This window comes from Alexandromys fortis, unplaced genomic scaffold, assembly GCF_014885135.2.
Source record: "Alexandromys fortis isolate MF-2015 unplaced genomic scaffold, M_Fortis_MF-2015_v1.1 scaffold_81, whole genome shotgun sequence".
Lineage (NCBI taxonomy): Eukaryota > Metazoa > Chordata > Mammalia > Rodentia > Cricetidae > Alexandromys > Alexandromys fortis.
The window spans coordinates 5887105-5900842 of record NW_026067960.1 but is presented as its reverse complement, the minus strand read 5'-3'; the positions used below and the strand labels follow the sequence as shown (position 1 = coordinate 5900842).

The following is a 13738-nucleotide window of genomic DNA, read 5'->3' as shown; positions in this document are numbered from 1 at the left end:
GCTACACACACTGCAGTCCACAAGACGCCTACAGGGTTTAAAATGTCAGGTCTGTCTGTCAGCAGAATGAAAAGCTGGTCCTCATATGCTGGAATATGCTGGACTCCACTCCCTTCAGATCCTGAGATGACAGAAAAGATAGTGAGTGGCCTAGTTATCCAAGCATCAGGGGCCTGAAGACCACAGGGCCCCAGACTCGCAGGCTAACCTGCTGGGGTTTGATAACTCCGTCTATCATTCATTGGTACCTGTGCCCACTGTTCAGGGAGTGTTCACAGGGAACATGGCATGTGTCCAGCAGAGGGAGTGGAAGGAATGTTTCTGACGACACGGTAGCCTAGGTTTGTCCGGTGATGGCACTGGGCAATGTGAACAGCTGGGAAAGGCTTGAGAAGGGTGGGTGGGCACCAGATAGCAGGACCCCAGAGTTCGAAGGACCCTAGGAACCTCACATGGGGAGTCACCCAAGGGGATATCCAGAGAGAGCAGCATGGGATATCCCTTTCTTTCCTAAATCCTTCTCAAGCTGCAGAGTTGCCAAGGGGCAGCCAGAACAGGGCAGAGAAGGCAGGAAAACATTAATGGGGCGGAGATGGAAGCAAGATGGCTGTCCCTGTGCAGACCCCTGAGGCAGACAAAAGAGCCACCATCTAAATGTTCTCTGCTGGTGTGTGGGCTCTGTCCCTCAGGGGATGTTTTAGGGTTGGAATCTCTGGCCATGAGACTGGCAGCCCTGATCTATCTATCTACGCAGTGTGATCAGGAGAATTCTCTAAACCCCTCCCCACACGATTCCCAATTCCTTGATTTCTGATCGGCATTAAACCAGTCACCCTTGTGATGGACGGAATCGGGGGTCACGATCACATGACTGTAAGTAGCCCAATCTAAATGATTCCACAGGCCCGATGCCCTTACAGGAGCCCTCAGAAAGCCAAATGGAACAGAGGGCTGAGGCCAGGGGAAGGAGGGGAGATTCAAAGGGTAAGAAGGATGTGGCTGGCTGCCACTACAGGCTTGAAGGGAAAGTGATCTCAGTGTGTGGCCTTTGAAACTAGCCAGTCAGAAGAGAAAAAGAAAAAAAAAAAGAAAAAAACGTGGCTTCTGTCTTGCCAGGATTAGCTGACTCGTGACAGCCACTAGGAGAGGCAGGTGGTGCCAAGGGAGGGAAACAGGCCAGTCCTACACCTTGTGTTTCTCACCTCATTCTCAGTGTGAGGCCTACAGGGAACCAGCAGAGACACCTGTGTTGGAAGGGAGGCCGCTTGTTAGTTCCCAGCTGCCCGGCTACCTTAGACCCAAAATAATCACACAGAAACCATATTATTTAAATCACTGCTTGGCCCATTAGCTCTAGCTTCTTATTGGCTCTTACATATTAATTTAACTCACCTCCATTAATCTGTGTATCTCCACATGGCAGTGGTTTAGCAGCAAAGTTTTAGCATGTCTGACTCTGGCGGTGGCTCCATGGCTTCTGACTCCACCCTTCTTTCTCCCAGCATTCAGCTTAGTTTTCCCTGCCTAGCTAAGTTCTGCCCTGCTATAGGTCCAAAGCAGTTTCTTTATTATAACAACCCACAGGTAAATATGGACAAGGAGAACGACCAGGGCCTCCCAGATGCAGGACATGGTATCCCACTTGAGTAGGGCTGTCTCTCCCCCGAGGACAGGACCTCCATCCTTAGCCTCCTTATTCTCTTGTGGCCCTTAAAGGAGCAGGAAAATCTTTTAGGGCCCCTTGAATCAGGCGCTAAAGCACACTGACCTGCTGATGTTCAATAGCAAGGTCATGAGGAAAATGGTAGGAAATACAGCGCTGGAGACGAGGACCCGAGCTCCACCCCTGGGACCCATTGGCAGAAATGGAGACTGACGTCTGAAAGTTCTTCTCTGATCTCCACGAGCCCACCACTAGCTCACACACGTGCACACACTTACACTCTCACACACACACATTCACACACTCACGCGCACTCACATACACTCACATGCACACATGCACTTTCACACACTCACATACATGCACACTCACACATTCACACTCACATGCATGCTCATGTACTAACACACACTCACACACATACTAACATACACACACCCATACACTTTCACACCCTCACACATGTACTCACACTCATTTACACGCACACACACACACAGCAGGGAAGTAGTCAGAGGACTGGTTTATAGCAGGCAGGATAACAAAGTAGCTAGAATCCAGAGCCACCCAAGGCAAATTGCCCAGAGCAAGTCACTCAGTCCCTTTAAATTCATTACCTGTGCAGGTCAAGGGAGACCTGCCACAATAAAGCACATGCCCACTGTGACCAACAGGGCTGCAGACAGAGCTGGCCCTCACTTGGCACAGGCTGCTGTGGTGATCACGGTCCCTACTGGACAGCTTCTCCAGGCCCTGCACTGTGGTGGCTTCCATGCTGACCGTGTGCCTGCTCACCTGTGCCCACAACATTCCAACCTGGAAATCACTTTGGTCTAAAAATAAAGAGTCCTCTTTCTGCCTTCCTTCCTTCCTTTCTCTTCTGTTTTCTGTGATCCTAAAGTTTAAAATCTGGAGCTAATTTATCTCGATTTCTTGTGGAATACAGGGGAAAGACAGCAAAGCTATTAAATATAAATAGAACTGGGAACACACAGCAAGCCTGGACCTCAGCACGCTCATTATCTGAGTTAGAAAGAATTAGTGTGGCGAAGAGACTCAGTCACGCGAGAGGGAGAAAATGCAGTTAGCAGAGCCTTCTTGCAGTCTCGGAAGCAGAGAAACACAGCCTTTAACTTATATCAGAAGCATCATCTGGCCTACAAGACCTATACTTAGTTCTCCCCTCCGGGCAAGCAGCTATGATCCTCCTGTCCAAACACATACATGCCCTAGCCAGACAGCAGACTGCCCGCTGCGTCTGCCGGGATCTTCTCTGATGATGGGAGGCGGAATCGACAGACACTCACAGCAGCTTGGAGGAAGGTCCAGCGAGTGTCTGGTGCAGAGGCAAGCCTCAAGGGGGGAGAATGAGCCAGACATGGTGCACACCTGTAATTTCAGCATTCTGGAGGCAGATGCAGGAGGATCACCACAAGTTAGAGGCCACCCTGGTCTACATAGTGAGTTCCAGGCTAGCCAGGGCTACGCAGTGAGACCTTGACTCAAAACACAATTAATTGGAAACATGGTCCAAATCCATGCAGGCTGGACACATCCATTTCTGCATATACATGTGGTGTATATGATGCAAGCCCTTTGATACTCTGTGCTTCCAGGAGAGCCTGAGGCCTCCTCAAACAGAGGAACCACCTCCCAACAGAGACTCCTGAGAAGGAGTGGAACCCAGTTTCTGCAACTGGAAAGGCACAGAGGTGGTGACTATCAATGTTCTTCTGGAATCTTCTATGACGAGCTCTCCACTAGGAGACCCCAAGGCTCCATGTTAGCATGGACACAGCCTGTAAGCCACCAGGGTGAGTGAGGAAATGGGCTGTCTCTGCCACATTGTCCCCTTGCCTGCCTTGCTCAAACTGTTGCACCCACGGGCACCTGCTACAGGCCATGCTGTTGGAAGTGAGTCATTGCTGGGCTGAGCTTGCTCAGTGGAGAGAATGACAGTGGATGTGGTGGACGGCGTATAGGCGGGGGTGAGGGCTGGGGGGGTTGAGTAGGTGGGGTGGGGGAAGGAGCGCCCCACAACTACTCCAGGCACTGTGGTCAAACACTGGGAGGACTCAGACTCAAGGGTGCTCCTAGCTGTGTCCCAAGGCAACAGGATGCAAGGCCCAGTGTACAGAAAGGGTGCTGGGCTGGCACTTGAGAGACCACACTTCCTGTATGAGGGTCTCTAGGTGGAGCTACCCTGGACATGTGAGACCCTTCTGGTGACACACATGCCTTGACCATATGGATACGTCCTGGGTTTTGTGTCAGGCGTGGCACACAGCCAGACTCCAGGAGGGAAGCAGATGTCACACAGAAACCCTGTCACCAAGGCCCGGAGCAGCACAGGAAGGCGTCTTCCCATCAGGGATGGGGAATCTTTGACAGTCAGCTTCTCAAGCCTGACTGAAGGACAAGCCGGCCGGTGGCCTAAGAACCATTTTCACACCTGCTAGATGAACTCCTCATAGCTGCACAAGGTGTGGAGGCTGCAAGGAGCTGCAGAGGGGCTGGCTGGGCAGCGGCTGCATTGAGACAGCACAGCAGGCAGTATTTCCCAGAACAACATACCCTTGTATGCTGCGCTTTCAGGCTCACGGGGAACGTCCGGCAGTTCCGTAGTCTCCCAGGGCTGAGACTACAGCAGAAGTGATGGACTGTGATGTTCAAGGCCCGGTCATCAGAAACGATGACAGAATCTGGACCTGTTTCTCTTGGGGAGCTGGCTTTTAGAACCCAAGCTACCTCAGAGAAGGCCTGGTGCAGGATCCAAGGGTAGCCCCCAACCCCTGCACTGTCCTCACATATATGATGACGTCTTGAACCCCAGGAACTTAGAATGTGACATTATGTGGAGACAGGGTCTTTAGAAAGGTGACTATGAAACCAGACACACTCAGGTAATCCCAACACTCAGGAGGCAGGGGCAGGCGGATCTTTGTGAGTTCATGGCCAACCTGGTTTACATAGTGAGTTCTAGGTCATCCTGGACTACAGAGAGACATCTTTTCTCAAAACCATAAAAGGGTGAGCACAGAACCGGCAGGGTGTCTCTGTTTATAATGTAATTGCTACAGCAACAATGAGGGTCTGATGCCCAGAACTCACTGGACATGCAGAACTCACTGCACATGCAGAACTCACTGGGCATGCAGAACTCACTGCACATGCAGAACTCACTCTGCATGCAGAACTCACTGGGCATGCAGAACTCATGGCACATACAGAACTCACTGCACATACAGGACTCACTGCACATATGGAACTCACTGCACATACAGGACTCACTGCGCATACAGAACTCACTGCACATACAGGACCCACTGGACATGCAGAACCCACTGCACATACGGAACTCACTGCACATACGGAACTCACTGCACATACGGAACTCACTGCACATATGGAACTCACTGCACATACAGGACTCACTGCACATACAGAACTCACTGCACATGCAGAATTCACAGCACATACAGGACTCACTGTGCATACAAACCACTCTTAAGGTCAGACTCTATACCCAGCAGGAGTTGAACAACATAAAACTAACTCAGTGGCATTGGGGGGGGGTTCTTGTTTCATAATGACATAGGCCTTTGAGAAGGTGATGCTAAACTTGAGATCTGAAAGATGGAAGGGCAAGGGCCAGGCTGGTCCCTCACTGAGGCTTGGGTATCAGCAAAGGGAATATACCACCAGCAGGTGGCATCAGCTAGTCCTGCTACAGTGACAAGCAAACACGGCTCAGGGAGAAGTCCTGTGGTTGTATCACCTACAGTCAGGACCCAGGCTGAAGCACAGGCCTTCTCTGTAGCACTCATGGCCCCCAGATCCTCTGTCCTGCCCTGTACATTGTAATTGAATGCTGAAGAACAGCCTCGTGGCTCAGGGGCAGCTACACCCCCAACTTAGAAGACACCACTGAGGGGGGAAAATGCAAGTTCCTAACGTATGGGGCTGGGGGAACTGGAAATGAGGAGAAATAACAGATTTCAGTACACATCAAATCTGAGCTGTTCTGAGTCACACCAGCTAGAACGAGAGCTGCAACTATTTAATGTTAGGACTCCCTCGAGGGTGTTTGACCCCACTTGAATGAATACACAGAGTCCAGGGAGAGGGTAGTACAGACAAAGCCAGAACCAGACCGCAAGAGACAAGACAGCTCAGGAGTCCTGCGCTAAGGCATGGGCTTAAGAGGGCGCAGGTCTAGATACACCCCTACCCTCAGAGCAACAGGTTGGTTTCTGGCCAGACCCCACCCCTGTGTTGCTCACATCGCCATGGTGTCCAGGCTGTCTTGGAGACAGGCTTTCTGCAGCGTCCTCCTGCAGATCCTAGACATGCCTGGCTAGTCTGCTGGGCCAGCTCTGGGGAGGCAGGGGCCAACATCAGGTGAATTAGGAGTAAATGGTCGGTACCCAGGGTCCAGGGAGTCACGACCCCTCTCGAGATTTACAAAGAAATGTAACTAGGAGATGCACAGATGCGGTCCCACTGCCGGGCGGATGGACACTACTCATGGACCGAGAGCCGGAGGCTGAACCAGGGCCAGCAGACACAGAACATCATATGTGTGCACACACCAAAAATACAGATGTTTGGTTCTCTTGCATGACCACTCATACATGTATCACCTGTTCAGCTCCCTTGCATGGCCGTTCACACGTGTCACCTGTTCAGCTCCCTTGCATGTCGGATCACATGTGTGTCATCTGCTCAGTTCCCTTGCATGTCGGATCACACGTGTGTCATCTGTTCAGCTCCCTTGCATGCCCACTCACACATGTGTCACCTGCTCAGCGCTTGCACACTTCAGCTGGCAGTGCCAGGTGAAAGTAGAAACTGTGTAAAAGTCAGAAGTCCAGCTTCTCTCCAACGTCTCCCACCCCAGCCCCTTCTGGGGCAACAGGACAGCATCCGGGTGCCCTGGTTCTCACCACTCATGGGCACACACCGGACACTGACACAGAACTCTGTCCTCCTTTGTTGGAGACTGCAGACCCTCAGACCCTGAATTTTCTGTGACCCCCTGCCTGCCGGAGTAAACAACTTGTTTTCCTATGTTTACAGCTTCTCTGAGCACGAGACCCTCATGAGCTCCTGATGGCAGGGGAGTGGTTTCTGATGGGTTTGCAGCTGAAAAATCCCGAGAGCTAGGGCGTGGCCATTAGTCAAGGAGAGCACTATATAATCTTCCCTGGACCACAATAAAGGGGGAATTCTTGTTTCAAGGATGACCCCCCTGTGTGTGTGTCTGTGTGTGTGTGTTTGTGTGTGTGTTTCAGTCTCCAGCCCCTTGCCCGACTTGCGAACCATCGTGTGGTAAACAGGTGTTACAGTACAGGGTGACCTGTACACTCCTTCCTGCACTGACATGGCTGATACCTGCCAGGGTGGAAGCCCCTCTTTATACCCCTGAAGAGTATCTCCTGCCACTATCTATGAGAGGCCCAGAGGGACTAAGCCCATGGAAGACAGGTCCAAAAAACAATCACCTAGGGGCTCACATCTGGCACTTTTCAGAAAGGGCTGCCCCTCTAGTGCCCTCCCAGGTGTCCAGGAGGATGTCCAAACAGCTGCTCCTCCACCCCTCCTGCTGCAGAGTCCACAGGCAGGTTCTGCTCAGACAGACTCAAGGCGCCCAGGCTCACCATGTCTCTCCATACTATTCCCAAGTCAGTATCCATCCAGGCAAGAAGTCTGATGCAAGCTGTGTGTGCCACTGCTTTGTTGTTCTTGTTGTGTGTATGTGCATGTGTACATATATGTGTGCAAGTGTGTGTCATCCAGACATCAACATCAGGTTTCTTCCTCAATTGTTCTCTGCTCCACAGTTTTGGATAACAAGATCTCTCACTGAACCTGGAGTCCATGGGATGGTTAGCCAGAGAACCCCGGGGTCCTACTGTCTCCAGCTCCCCAACCCTGGAATTACAGACACACACTACTGTGCCAGGCTGAAGGTCTGAACTCAGGTCCTCATAATCAAATAGCAACCATGTCACTGATGGAGCTTAAAATATTTCTCTGTGCATTCTGGGCCTTTGTCCCAAATACAGCAGGTATTGGGTGATGACGCTCTCACAGAGGTTGGCTGAGCTCAGAGGAAGGCTCCAGATTCTCTGCACACGGGCACAAGCCGGTCTCTCTCCTGGGCCCGCCTTGGAGAGCAGCTAGGGCTGTGAGAAGCAGCCTGGCCCTGCAGGGCCTCACGAAGGAATGAGCATTACAGAGAGTCATCTGGATGCTGCCACATCTGCCATTCATGCTGAAATCCGGTTCTGGTAGCAGCTCCTTGGCCTCTCCGCACCCTGAATTCTGTCACAAGGCCATGGTCAGCTCCCTAGCCACGTGAACACCTCTCAGAATCTCCGCTGAACACCTGTGCAGCAACTCGTCACGTTCACACCGGGAAGTCATGGTGGACAGTAAAGAGGACAGAGTAAAGAGTACATAATAACAAGGAGGCGGAAGTCCCTTCACAGTGACCACAGGGAGCATGCGTGAACACTAACGCTGCTGAAGTAAGGACACTATATACAGAGGTAAAAGACAAGCCAGAGGTCTTGAAACAGTCCCATGCCGGCAGGATTCAAACCCAGACCTAATTAATGCTCCTACGGAACCAGTTAGGGAAAGGTAAACACAGTGGAAATCAATGCCCAGGTAACACACAGAAAGCTCCCTCAAGCAATCCAGGAATGCAAATGACAGCAACAAAATCCACCTTTCTTCTGGGGGATTGGCAAAATTTCCAAATGGGAGCCTCTCACTTCCCGAGTGGAAGATTACTAGGATCCTGCAGCAGGGCAGGGCCCCGTGGGAACTGTCGGGCAGTGGGGTGCAGAACGTGGTATCAGGCCATTGTGCCCTCACCCTGAGCAGGGGCGCTGCACTTAGGACACCACCTCACATTGTGGCACGGTGGCTGCCCAGGCTGCAGGCTCCCTGCCTACATCAGACCACGACCTCTGGCCATCTCATCGTTAGCATGACAGAACCTGGAATGTTCTAGGGCAATTAGACAGAACCTGCTAACCCGGACAAAAGTCCAAAGCACACTGCCGCATGACAGCTGCTTCAGAACAGTGTGCCATGCAATGACGAGTCTTCACACTGCTTCCAGGCAGCGACGGAGCATGTTTTCCACGGACAGCTTCAAGCTCAGGGTGAGAAAACAAGAATGGCCCTAACTGCAGCTGCTTCTGGGAGACAGTGAGGGTGGGGGAGGGTTGAGGTTTATTTATGCTTTCCTGTATCAACTGGTAACACATACGCACCTCCCTGTTTGGGCACAAAGTCCTAGGACCTGTAGAGGAGGGCACAGTACCCATTCATCCAACAGCTACTTGCCGAGTACCAACTGCAGCCAGGCCTATTCTCTGGAGCTAGACTCTCTCTTACCCCTTGAAACAAAAAGGGGACAACCGGGCTGGGCAGATGACCCCAGGCAAGTGTGAACACCTGAGTCTGAATCTCCAGAATCCAAAGCCAGACGACATTGCATTCATGCCTATTCTATTCATTCCTGTCAGCCCAGAGCTCCTGTGGGAGGGCAAGAGGACAGAGGCAGGAGAAGCCCAGTGCCTCACAGGCCAGCTTGAAACAGCAGAAAAAGTGAGAAAAACCCTGTCTTGAACAAGGTGGGAGGTGGGGATGACACCTGAAGTTACCCTCTGACCTCCACACCACACCGTATCATACATGTGTTTGCATACGCACACGTGAATGCATGTGCACACACACACACAGAAGAACTTATCAACTCAGTCACAGGCCAAGTTGTCAAGCAGGCAGTGGTCCTTAAGAGAGGAGCAGGTACGTGTGCACAAAGTGCTGTGGGACAACGGTCTGTACCCTGTCAATTGTCTTCTAAGAAAACAATGATTGGTCAATAGCCAGGCAGGAAGTAGAGGCGGGTGATGAGAACAGGAGAATTCTGGGAAGAGGAAAGATTCAGCCTGCAGTTGTCATCCAGACAGAGGACTCAAGATGTGACTGCCTCGTCGAAAAAAGGTACCAAGCCACGTGGCTAACACAGACAAGAATTATGGGCTAATATAAGTTATAAGAGTTAATAAGAAGCCCGAGCTAATAGGCCAAGCAGTTTATAATTAATGTAAACCTCTGTGTGTTTATTCAGGACAAAATGGATGTGGGACCTGGTAGGACAGAAATCTCAGCCAATACACACAGACTTAGGGTAGGAAGATGTAGAAATCCTGAAAGTCCCTGGCTTAGAAGGTATGTGTGTGTTCCAAAACATGCCCTGAGGAGAGAGTCAGGAGAGACAGGGAGACCTTGGGTTACACTCAAGGACTTCACTGTGCCTGGATGTCAGAAGCCATGACTGTGTTCTGCCTCCAGGCACATACCTGTTAGGGCAGGTTCTGTGGGCCAGGTGAGCATAGGTGTATGGCCCTGCCCTGCTAAGGAACAACTGGAGAGTGGACAGAGCTGGAGGAGCCTGCAGCCGCCTCCGACCATCTCATCATCTCCTGGTCCCCTACAGAAGACGTCTCAGCCCTGTCTATGAAAAGGACATAGTGCCATCCCCAGCCTGGAGGAGGCCTGTGAATTGAGCTTCAGAGGTCCAGCCCTCCCTGCTTCCTAGCAATGGCAGCTGGTCCATGAGCACAGGCACTGGATGCTGGCAGAAGTTTGTAGCCCAGGCTCTGGATTTCCAGCTTCCCGAACAGACAGACCAGTGACCCTTTGCTTCCGAGGTCTCAACCACTGCACTCACTCCGCCAGAAAAGCCTGCTGTGTTCAGCTGGTTGTTGTTATAATTTCAAAAGAACTGGGCAGCCCAGACCCTCTGTGGATCCTGGGAGCTACTGACTTTGTGAAGCCCTGCTCAGCCCTGAACTGAGCAGAGACAGCAAAACAAAGCATTAGGTTTCAGTGCTTTTTGTGGTCCCTCAGGCCACCACTTTCAATGAGCCTTGGCTGGGATACGTCCTGATACCATCAATCATGCCTTTCCTTCCAAAAAAAAAAAAATTAAAGTCATTTGGTACAGAAATAGCCCAGAACGAGCCAGCGCTTCCCAGCCAGACAGGGAAGGCCGCAGAACTAGTGGCCAATGTGCTCCTAAAATGCAGGGGACTCTAAGCCACCACCAAACAGTCAGAAGTCAGAAATCGGCACACAACGCATGAGAGAGAGGCTCCAAGGCTGCTCTCTACATCCAGAAGAGAGAGGTCAGGAGACATTCTCCAGGCCTGCCCATCAAAGCGACAGAAGAACCACAGCTTACAGCCTGGTCCCGGGAGCATCTTCCCAAAGCTGAACTGGGCATCTGGACTCCAGTCCCCTCAACCACAGAACAGCAATGCAATGCAGAAACCCAGAAACCGTCACCCTCTCTGCCTCAGTCCCTCCCCACAAGTGACCTCTTTTAAGGACCAGCCCCATCTGCTGAGTCTCAGCCTGGAGCCTCCAGACCATCTCTGGCCCCATCTCCAGGATTTTTGGCAGGGCCTCTGCACAGTAACCCTACACACTGGGCTTACTTTGTCCCTTACCATCCTCACCATCCTTCCTCCCCCCTGCCAAGCCTTCCACCAATCCATTACAGGCACCACCAGTCACTGGCGCTCAGGCACAGAGGAACAGAGCATCCTGGACATGGGACACCAGGCCAACAGCTCCCATCAGCTCCTACCATGAGTAGGTTTCAGAATGTCCCACCTTCCAGAATCCTGAAGATACCCCAAGAGGCTGCTGCCATATTCCAGCCGGGCTGAGCACTCTCTCCTCAGCCTCATGCCTGCCAGCAGCCTGGGACTGCACATAAAAGATGCAAGTGGCTTAGCCAGAACCTGAAGCCACTGCCCAAGGGTCCCAAACTCAACTTTACCCACTCCCGTTGCCCAGAGCTCACAAGTCTCCAAGATGCTCCCCAGCAGGCCGGGTACCACACACAGCAGTTCCGTTAGGGATGCTTCCTTCCACCCTCTGCAGTGGCCTAACATCTGGATCCATGTCTACAGCGCCGTTCAGGGTCAGTCGTGTCTTCTGACCCATTGACTCCATATCCCCCCTCTCTTTGCCAACAGTGGGTCAACGATGGCCTAGCCCTGCCAGGGCCAAAGCCTGGGCGGAGGCCTCAGAACTATTTTTAAAATGTGATGGATGGAAGGCGCACGTGGAACAGGTGAGGTGTTGTATAAGTAGGCGGGCAGCTCACACACCACAGCTCCAAACACGGTGCCCTGAAGAAGGGCTTCACAAGTCGTGTCCTCAAACCCAGCCCTGTGCCACCCTGTGCAGCTGATGCCCAAGTGCCTCAGAACAGGGGCGGGAGCCTCCAGAGCTCACTCCCTGCTGGGGGCCGGGTACCTCACTAAACATGGGCTGATGCTCAGAATTTGGAGGACTAGAATCAGCAGTGGAATGTCTCCATCCCCTCTGCTGGGCGCCCAGTCCTCTGCTCACTGACTTAATACAGGCGCCTGATCGCTGGGCCCTGAGAAGAGGGCGTCCAACGACCCCAGCATCCCCACAGTACCTGGCTTTGCTACTGTCTCTAGGTTTCCCAACTCCGCGCTAGCACAACTATCAGATGGCGGGGAGGAGGGGGCGCTGACCCGAAAGAGCTTCAGGGACTCAGCAGCTCAGCGGGCTTGGGCTTCCCCGTTGTAGAACGCTGAAATGCTCACAGCAGGTGAGGGCAGAAGTGCCCTTCCTTGTCTAAACCAGTTTCCTGACTAATCTTGTCCCAGATCACCTGAGGCGCTGCTTGCTTGAAAATTCAAGTTCTAGGTGCCTGAAGCAGCTGGCCTGGGGTGAGGCCCCCGGGAATGCTGGGCAAAGTCGACTGGGAAGCCTTGGTCTCACTCTCCTCCCTGGGACACCACAGTCCGCCCACCACCGCGATCCTGAGCCAAGGCCACGGAGGACACGCATACTTCTGGTCTGGTCACCAGGGAACCTGCGCTCCTGCTCATCTCCCGTGCCTCTTCCCTGGACCAGGTGGGACTCTGGTCATTTCGGTTTCCTTCAGGACTCCCACCCCCACCGTCTCAGGCCAGTTCTCCAACGGGCAGCTGAACTCGCCCCAGGGTTCCAGGACCAGGTGTCTGCCCTGCAGGGGGCGAGGCGCGGGGGAGCCAGCCTGGGAGAAATGCCGCACTCACGGAGCTCTTACTGGGTAACTAGCGCTGTACCCCTGCGAGCACAGCACCGAGATGAATCGCCCCCATTTCACAGAGGTGGAAACCGAGGCATGGTGAGGTCACGTGCCTGCCAGGTGCACTGGGGCACTTGTGCCATCAGAGGGGAGATTCCAAATCCGAGATGAGATCACAGGAACCCAACGCCAACTCTCCTGCCAACAGTACCCGTTGCCCTTGTTTAGGGACAGATCCCCGAGACTGCTGCAGGAGGCAGCAGGACGCGCCCGCGCTGTGGCCGGGGCGCAGCGGGCGGGCATCCTGACTGTGCGCAGCAGTCGTCAAGGGCAGCATAGGGAGACTCCGAGGAGGTCGCCCAGCCCCACGTGCGCCCGGGACCCCAGGTCCCCTTCGCACTTACCTTGCGCCAAGCCTTGGGCGGCGGCGGCGTCCTGGGGCCCTAAGGCGCGCAGCAGCGAGCGCAGAGGCGCGGGCCAGCGGGCGTGCCCCCTGCCTTGGCCACGCATCTCCCTGAAGGCCAGGGGCTTGCGGCTCCGGGCTGCGTCCGCCCCTCCAAGCACGGTGTTAGAGCCCGGGGCCCGGGAGGCGCTGGCGGGGCGGGGCGGGACTGGAGCGGGGGCGGCGCCGTCTTGTGAGGCTCGGCCCCTTCTCCGGGCGGAGGCGCAGAGGGGGCTCAGCTGTGACCTTGACCTCCTGGACACTGCCCAGAGTGCTGGTGGGAACCTTGACGCAGAGAGTCCAGGACAACCTGGGAATCGCTCACAACCAGTGGGCCGGGAGGTGAACACCGGGTTAATTACGTTAGGGCAGCTGTGTGTCCTGGACAAGTCGCTTGACCTCTCTGAGCCTGGGCTATACTAGACTGGCCACCTGCAGGATGACTGCTGTAAGATGCGGGAGCCATCACTCTTCTTCTAGCAGAACCCAT

General features: G+C 53.5%; 1 protein-coding gene across 1 annotated transcript in view; it reads right to left on the bottom strand.

Moving 5' to 3' along the window:
* The window catches only part of Phactr3 (phosphatase and actin regulator 3), a 201513-nt gene extending 188197 nt beyond the window's left edge, over window positions 1-13316 (bottom strand). Inside the window, exon 1 of the mRNA XM_050152959.1 lies at window positions 13211-13316. Within this exon, the coding sequence (XP_050008916.1) occupies window positions 13211-13316 (106 nt within the window). The remainder of the gene's footprint in view (window positions 1-13210) is intronic.
* Window positions 13317-13738: the final 422 nt, after the last annotated feature.